Below are 9,361 nucleotides of genomic sequence, written 5' to 3' on the forward strand. Positions count from 1 at the left end.
ATATGGGGTTATATGGGGGGATATGGGGTTATATGGGGGTCTATGGGGATCTATGGGGATCTATGGGGTTATATGGGGGGATATGGGGTTATATGGGGTTATATGGGGTGATATGGGGTTATATGGGATATATGGGGGGATATGGGGTTATATGGGGTTATATGGGTGTCTATGGGGTTATATGGGGGTATATGGGGATATATGGGGGGATATGGGGTTATATGGGGTTATATGGGGGGATATGGGATATAATGGGGGTCTATGGAAGTCAGTGGGGGTCTGTGGGGCCCTGTGGGGTTATTATGGGGCTCTATGGGGTGTCTATGGGGCTCTATGTGGCCCTATGGGGTCTTATGGGGTCCTATGGGTTTATATGGGGATCTATAGTGGGATATGGGGTATCTATGGGGCTCTATTGGGGTATATGGGGGGATATGGGGCCCTATGGGGTGTCTATGGGGCTCTATGGGGGGATATGGGGTGTCTATAGGGTTATATGGGGTTATATGGGGGGATATGGGGCTCTATGGGGATCTATGGGTTTATATGGGGCTCTATGGGGGGATATGGGGTTATATGGGGCTCTATGGGGAGATATGGGATGATATGAGGCTCTATGGGGTGTCTATGGGGTGTCTATGGGGCGATATGGGGCTCTGTGGGGTGTCTATGGGGGACTATGGAGTTATATGGGGTGTCTGTGGGGCTCTATGGGGGGATATGGGGCTGTATGGGGTTATATGGGGATTAATGGGGTCTATGGGATGTCTATGGGGTGTCTATTGTGGGATATGGGGTCTATGGGGGGATATGGGGTTATTATAGGGCCCTTTGGGGTTTATATGGGGCTCTATGGGGGTATATGGGGGGATTTGGGATTTTAATGGGGCTCTATGGGGGGATATGGGGTTTATATGGGGTCTATGGGGTCTCTATGGGGCTCTATGGGGGGATATGGGGTTTATATGGGGTCTATGGGGTCTCTATGGGGCTCTATGGGGCTCTGTGGGGGGATATGGGGCCTATATGGGGTTATTATGGGGCTCTATTGGGTGATGTGGGAGGATATGGGGGGTATGGGGTTATATGGGCTCTATGGGGTGTCTATGGGGCTCTATGGTGGGATATGGGGATGTATTGGGATCTGTGGTGGGATATGGGGTTTATATGGGGTCTATGGGGGGATATGGGGTTATTATGGGGCTCTATGGGGTTTATGTGGGGGTATATGGGGGGATATGGGGCTCCATAGGGTGTCTATGGGGTTATATGGGGGGATATGGGGTTATATGGGGCTCTATGGGGCTCTATGGGGTGTCTATGGGTTCTATGGGGGATATGGGATGTCTATGGGGCTCTATGGGGGTATATGGGGTCCTATGGGGTATCTATAGGGTTATATGGGGGATATGGGGCCCTGTGGGGTGTCTTTGTGGCTCTATGGGGTTTATATGGGGTATATGGGGCTCTATTGGGATCTATGGGGCTCTATGGGGGGACATGGGGGAATATGGGGCCCTATGGGGTGTCTTTGTGGCTCTATGGGGTTTATATGGGGGATATGGGGCTCTATGGGGTGTCTATGGGGATCTGTGGGGGGTATGGGTCTATATGGGGCTGTATTGGGATCTATGGGGCCCTATGGGGGGACATGGGGTCTATATGGGGATCTATGGGGTATCTATAGGGTTATATGGGGGATATGGGGGATATATGGGGTCTATGGGGTGTCTATGTAGCACTATGGGGCTCTATGGGGCTTGTATGGGGTCCTATGGGGGTATATGGGGTTTTTATGGGGCTCTATGGGGGGCTGTGGGGCTGTATTGGGATCTATGGGCGGATATGGGGTTATTATAGGGCCCTATAGGGTTTATATGGGGCTCTATGGGGGGATATAGGGTCTTTATGGGGTCTATGAGGTGTCTGTGGGGCTCTGTGGGGGGATATGGGGTGTCTATGGGGAGATATGGGATCCTATGGGGTTCTATGGGGTGTCTATTGGGGATATGGGGTCTATAATGGGTTCTATCGGGGGATATGGGGTTTATATGGGGCTCTATGGGGTGTCTATGGGGCTCTATGGGGTCTATGGGGTGTCTATGGGGCTCTATGGGTGTATATCGGGGAATATGGGGCCTATATGGGGCTCTATGGGGTGTCTATGGGGCTCTATAGGGTGTCTATGGGGCGATATGGGGCTCTATGGGGAGATATGGGGCTCTATGGGGTGTCTATGGGGCTCTATAGGGGGATATGGGGACCTATGGGGTTATATGGGGCTCTATGGGGAACTATGGGGTGTCTGTGGGGTAACTATGGGGGGATATGGGGTCTATGGGGGGATATGGGGCTCTATGGGGATATATGGGGCGTCTATGGGGCACTATGGGGGGATATGGGGTCTATATGGTGATCTATGGGGTATCTATAGGGTTATATGGGGGGATATGGGGCTATATGGGGTCTATGGGGGGATCTGGGGGGATCTGGGGGATATATGGGTTCTATGGGGTGTCCATGGGGATCTATGGGGTTATATGGGGCTCTATGGGGTGTATGGGGGGATATGGGGTGTCTATGGGGCTGTATGGGGCTTATATGGAGCTCTATGGGGCCCTGCGGGGTTATTATGGGGCTCTATGGGGTGTCTGTGGGGCTCTATGGAAGTACATGGGGGGATAGGGGATGTCTATGGGGCTCTGTGGGTGGATATGGGGTTATTATGGGGCTCTATGGGGTTCTATGGGGCGACATGGGGCTGAATTGGGATCTATGGGGCTCTATGGGGGGATATGGGGTCTATATAGGGATCTATAGGGGGATATGGGGCTATTATAGGGGTCTATGGGATCTTAATGGGGGATATATGGGCTTATATGGGGCTCTATGGGGTTTATATGGGGTTCTGTGGGGGATATGGGGTGTCTATGGGGCTCTATGGGGGGATATGGGGCTCTATGGGGGGATATGGGGTGTCTATGGGGCTGTATGGGGCTGTATTGGGATCTGTGGGGCTCTGTGGGGCTCTATGAGACTATTGGGGGATATGGGGGGATATGGGGTGTCTATGGGGGTCTGTGGGGGATATGGGGTTATATGGGGCCTATATGGGGGTATATGGAGTGTCTATGGGTTTATATGGGGCTCTATGGGGTGTCTATGGGGATCTATGGGGGGATATGGGGCTCTATGGGTTTATATGGGGATCTATGAGGCTCTATAGAGGGATATGGGGTCTATATGGGGGGATATGGGGTTATTATGGGGCTCTATCTGGGATATGGGGTGTCTATGGGGGGATATAGGGGGATATGGGGCCTCTATGGGGCTCTATGGGATGTTATGGGGTGTCTGTGGGGCTCTATGGGGGAATATGGGGTGCTATGGGGTCTCTATGGGGGCATATGGGGCTCCTATGGGGTGTCTAAGGGGGAATATGGGGCTCTATGGGGTGTCTATGGGGCTCTATAGGGCCCTATGGGGGGATATGGGGCATCTATGGGGTTTCTATGGGGGGATATGGGGGGATATAGGGTCTCTATGGGGATCTGTGGGGCTCTATGTGGGGATATGGGGTCTTAATGGGGATGTATGGGGCTCTATGGGGTCCTATGGGGCTCTATTGGTTTATATGGGGCTCTATGGGTCTCTATGGGGCGCTATGGGGTCTTTATGGGCATCTATGTGGTCTCTATGGGGCTCTGTGGGGTCTATGTGGGGTCCTATGGGGCTCTATGGGTTTATATGTGGCTCTATGTGGGGATATGGGGTCTTTATGGGTCTCTATGGGGTCTATATGGGGGGCTATGGGGTATCTATGGGGCATATAGGGTCTCTATGGGGTCCTATGGGTTAATATGGGGCTCTATGGGTGGATATGGGGTCTCTATGGGGCTGTATTGAGATCTATGGGGCTCTATGGGTGGATATGGGGTTTATATGGGGCTCTATGGGGGGATATGGGGGGACATTGGGGTCTATGGGGTCTCTATGGGGGGATATGGGGTCTATATGGGGCTCCATGCGGTCTCTATGGGGGGATATGGGGCTGTATTGGGATCTATGGTGTCTCTATGGGACTCTATGGGGGGATATGGGGTGTCTATGGGGCTCTATGGGTTTATATGGGGCTCTGTGGGGCTGTATTGGGATCTATGGGGTGTCTATGGGGCTCTATGGGGGGATATGGGGTCTCTATGGGGCTGTATTGGGATCTATGGGTCTCTATTGGGGGCTATGGGGGGGATATGGGGTCTGTATGAGGCATATAGGGTCTCTATGGGGTCCTATGGGGTCCTATGGGTTAATATGGGGCTCTATGCGGGGATATGGGGTCTTTATGGGTCTCTATGGGGTCTATATGGGGGGCTGTGGGGGGATATGGGGTCTGTATGGGGCATATAGGGTCCCTATGGGGTCCTATGGGTTAATATGGGGCTCTATGGGGGGCTATGGGGGGATATGGGGTCTGTATGGGTATATAGGGTCTCTATGGGGTCCTATGGGTTAATATGGGGCTCTCTATGGGGGGATATGGGGTGTTTATGGGGCTCTATGGGGAGATATGGGGTCTACATGGGGATCTATGGGGGAATATGAGGTCTCTATGGGGCTCTATGGGGGGCTATGGGGGGATATGGGGTCTGTATGGGGCATATAGGGTCCCTGTGGGGTCCTATGGGTTAATATGGGGCTCTATGGGGCTCTATGGGTTTATATGGTGCTCTGTAGGGGGATATGGGGTCTTAATGGGGATCTATGGGGGGATGTGGGGTCTCAATGGGGCTCTGTGGGGTTTATATGGGGCTCTATGGGGTGTCAATGGGGGGATATGGGGCTCTATGGGGGGATATGGGGTTATTATGGGTCCCTATGGGTCCCTATGTGTCTCTATGTGTCTCTATGTGTCTCTATGTGTCTCTATGGGTCCCTATGGGTCTCTATGGGTCTCTATGGGTCCCTATGGGTCTCTATGGGTCCCTATGGGTCCCTATGGGTCTCTATGGGTCCCTATGGGTCTCTATGGGTCCCTATGGGTCTCTATGGGTCTCTATGGGTTCCTATGGGTCCCTATGTGTCTCTATGGGTCTCTATGGGTCCCTATAGGGTCCCTATGGGTCACTATGGGTCCCTATGTATCTCTATGGGTGTCCAAAAGGGGGCGGAGCTAAGACAGAGGGGGCGGAGCCTGCATAATATTCAGCCAATCAGAGCTCAGCTATGCTAATTACTTCAACCAAAGGGGGCGTGGCTTAACAAGGGGGCGTGGCGTGTTTTAACCCCTCTCCCTTCCTTTCCTCCTATAGGTCCGTCGTCTCCCGAAGCCCCGCCCCCTTACTCCCCATTGGTCAGCCCGGAAGGAGGGGCGGGGCCTGCTGCGGTCACGTGTCGTGTTTGCGGCTCGGCCATTGGTGTAGAAGGGAAAGGGGCCCAACACGTGGTGCGCTGCGGAGCGTGCGGGGAGGCCACGGTGAGACCGGAAGAGGAGGGACTTCCGGCGGAAGTGGATGGGGAGGGGGGCGGGATTAGCAGGAGCGTGGGCCAATGGGGTGGGGTTAATGGCGGAAGTGGATTTCTGGCGGAAGTGGGTGGGCTGGGGGTGGAACTAAGGGCGGAAGTGGGAGGGACTTCCGGCGGAAGTGGGCGGGATATAATGTATTGTGGGCCAATGGGGTGGGGTTAATGGTGGAAGGGGAACTTCCGGCGGAAGTGGGTGTGGAGGGTCGGGGTTAATGGCGGAAGGGGGACTTCCGGCGGAAGTGGGGGGGTCTAATGGGTCTTATGGGGTTCTATAGGGTTATATGGGGTTTTATAGGGTCCTATGGGGTATTATAGGCTTATATGGGGTTCTATAGGGTTATATGGGGTTATATAGGATCATATGGGGTCCTATAGGGTCATATTGGATCCTATGGGGTCATACGGGGTCCTATAGGGTGCTATGGGGTCCTATAGGGTCATATGGGGTCCTATAGGGTTGTATGGGGCCCTATAGGGTCGTATGGGGTTCTCTGGGGTCCTATAGGGTCCTATGGGGTCCCGTAGGGTCATATGGGGTTGTTTAGGGTCCTATGGGGTCCTATAGGGTCATATGGGATCCTATAGGGTTGTATGGGATCCTGTAGGGTTATATGGGGTCCTATAGGGTCGTATGGGGTCCTATAGGGTTATATGGGATCCTATAGGGTCATGTGGGGTTCTATGGAGTCCTATAGGGTCCTATGGGGTCCTATGGGGTCCTATAGGGTCATATAGGGTCATATGGGGTCGTATGGTTTTCTATGGGATCCTATAGGGTTATACGGGGTCCTATGGGGTATTATAGGGTCATATGGGGTTCCATAGGGCCGTATGGGTCCTATGGGGTCTTATGGGGTTCTATGGGGTCTTATGGGGTCCTATGGGGTTCTATGGGGTTTTATGAGGGTCTATGGGGTCCTATTGGGTCCTATGGGGTCCTATAGGGTCATATGGTGTCCTATAGGGTCATATAGGGTCTTTGGGGTCTTATGGGGTCCTATAGGGTCTTATGGGGTCCTATAGGGTCATATGGGATCCTATAGGGTTATATGGGGTCCTATGGGGTCCTATGGGGTCCTATGGGGTCCTATGGGGTCATATGGGGTCCTATAGGGTTGTATGGTGTCCTATAGGGTCATATGGGGTCCTATGGGGTCCTATAGGATCATATGGGGTTCTATGGGGTCGTATGGGTTTCTATGGGGTTTTATGGGGTTCTATGGGGTCCTATGGGATCCTATAGGGTTATATCAGATCCTATGGATTCCTATGGGTTCCTATGGGGTAATTTTGGGTTAAAAAATGTTGTTTTTGGGGTCATTTTCCAGCCCATCCGCCCGGCCCCATCAGGGAAGCAATTATATGGGGTCCTATGGGGTCCTATAGGGTCCTATGGGGTCCTATGGGGTTATATGGGGTCCTATAGGGTTATATGGGGTCCTGTAGGGTCATATGGGGTCTTATGGGGTCATATAGGGTCTTATGGGGTCTTATGGGGTCCTATAGGGTCATTTGGGGTCCTATATGGTCCTATGGGGGCTTATGGGGTCATATGGGGTCCTATAGGGTTGTATGGGATCCTATAGGGTTATATGGGGTCCTATGGGGTCATATTGAGTTCTATGGGGTTTTATGGGGTCGTATGGGTTCCTATAGGGTCTTATGGGGTTCTATAGGGCCGTATGGGTTCTATGGGGCCTTGTGGGGTCTTATGGGGTTCTATAGGGCTGTATGGGTTCTATGGGGTCTTCTGGGATCATATAGGGCCCTATAGGGTCCTATGAGGTTCTATGGGATCCTATGGCGTTTTATGGGGTCTTATGGCATCGTATTGGGTCCTATTGTGTTCTATGGGGTCGTATGGGTTCCTATGGGGGTTTTGGGGTCAATTTTGGGTTTAAAAACGTTGTTTTTGGGGTTATTTTTCAGCCCATCCGCCCGGCCCCATCAGGGAAGCAATCATATGCGGTCCTATGGGGTCCTATAGGGTCGTATGGGGTCCTATAGGGTCGTATGGGGTCCTGTGGGGTCCTATAGGATCATATGGGGTTCTATAGAGTCATATGGGGTCCTATAGGGTCATATGGGGTCGTATAGGGTCTTATGGGGTCCTATGGGGTTCTATGGGGTCGTATGGGTTTCTATGGGGTTTTATTAGGTTCTATGGGGTCCTATGGGGTTCTATGGGGTCATATAGGGTCTTATGGGGTCCTATGAGGTCATATGGGGTCATATAGGGTTCTATGGGTTTCTATGGGGTCTTATGGAGTTCTATAGGGTCTTATGGGGTCCTATGGGGTTCTATAGGGCCGTATGGGTTCTATGGGGTCTTATGGGATCATATAGGGTCCTATAGGGTCCTACGAGGTTCTATAGGGTCCTATGGGATCCTATGGCGTTTTATGGGGTCTTATGGCATCGTATTGGATCCTATTGTGTTCTATGGGTTCCTATGGGGTCAATTTTGGGTTTAAAAACGTTGTTTTTGGGGTTTTTCAGCCCATCCGCCCGGCCCCATCAGGGAAGCAATCATATGGGGTCCTATGGGGTCCTATAGGGTCGTATGGGGTCCTATAGGGTCGTATGGGGTCCTGTGGGGTCCTATAGGATCACATGGGGTTCTATAGAGTCATATGGGGTCCTATAGGGTCTTATGGGGTCCTATAGGGTCTTATAGGTCCTATGGGGTCCTATGGGTCCCATAGGGTCATATAGGGTCTTATGGGGTCCTATAGGATCATATGGGGTTCTATAGGGTCCTATAGGTTCCTATAGAGTCATATGGGGTCTTATGGGGTCATATGGGGTCCTATAGGATCATATAAGGTCTTATGGGGTTGTATGGGTTTCTATGGGTTTCTATGGGGTTTTATGGGGTTCTATGGGATCTTATGGCATCATATGGGGTCTTATGGATTCCTATAGGGTTATATGGGGTTAAATAGCTGAATTTTGGGTTTAAAAACGTTGTTTTTGGGGTCATTTTCCAGCCCATCCGCCCGGCCCCATCAGGGAAGCAATTATATGGGGTCCTATGGGGTCCTATAGGGTCGTATGGGGTCGTATGGGGTCCTATAGGGCCATATGGGGTCCTATGGGGTCATATAGGGTCCTATAGGGTCATATGGGGTCTTATAGGGTCATATGGGGTCATATGGGGTCCTATAGGGTCATATGGGGGTCTATGGGTTTCTATGGGGTTTTATGAGGTTCTATGAGGTCTTATGGCATCGTATTGGATCCTATGGGGTCTTATAGGGTTCTATGGGATCCTATAGGGTTGTATGGTGTCCTATAGGGTCATATGGGGTCCTATGGGGTCCTATAGGATCATATGGGGTTCTATGGGGTCGTATGTGGGGTTCTATTGGTCCTTATAGGGTCATATTGGATTCTGTGGGGTCATATGGGGTCCTATGGGGTCCTATGGGGTCTTATAGGGTCCTATGGGGTCACATAGGGTCTTATGGGGTTCTATGGTTTCTATGGGGTCCTATGGGGTTTTATGGGGTTCTATGGGGTCTTATGGCATCGTATTGGATCCTATGGGGTCTTATGGGTTTCTATGGGGGTTTGGGGGTCAATTTTGGGTTTAAAAACGTTGTTTTTGGGGTCATTTTGCAGCCCATCCGCCCGGCCCCATCAGGGAAGCAATTATATGGGGTCCTATGGNCAATTTTGGGTTTAAAAACGTTGTTTTTGGGGTCATTTTGCAGCCCATCCGCCCGGCCCCATCAGGGAAGCAATTATATGGGGTCCTATGGGGTCCTATAGGGTCATATGGGATCCTATGGGGTCATATGGGGTCCTATAGGGTCATATGGGGTCCTATGGGGTC

At 51.7% G+C, this 9,361-nt stretch overlaps 1 protein-coding gene across 1 annotated transcript in view; it reads left to right on the forward strand.

The window, feature by feature from the left end:
* Window positions 1–5,233: 5,233 nt before the first annotated feature.
* Window positions 5,234–9,361, forward strand: part of PIP4P1 (phosphatidylinositol-4,5-bisphosphate 4-phosphatase 1) — a gene marked incomplete at its 5' end in the record, with an annotated part of 26,286 nt that continues 22,158 nt past the window's right edge. Inside the window, one exon of the mRNA XM_032441652.1 lies at window positions 5,234–5,473. Within this exon, the coding sequence (XP_032297543.1) occupies window positions 5,234–5,473 (240 nt within the window). The remainder of the gene's footprint in view (window positions 5,474–9,361) is intronic.

This window comes from Coturnix japonica, unplaced genomic scaffold (assembly GCF_001577835.2).
Source record: "Coturnix japonica isolate 7356 unplaced genomic scaffold, Coturnix japonica 2.1 chrUnrandom460, whole genome shotgun sequence".
In the NCBI taxonomy this organism is placed as follows: Eukaryota; Metazoa; Chordata; class Aves; order Galliformes; family Phasianidae; genus Coturnix; species Coturnix japonica.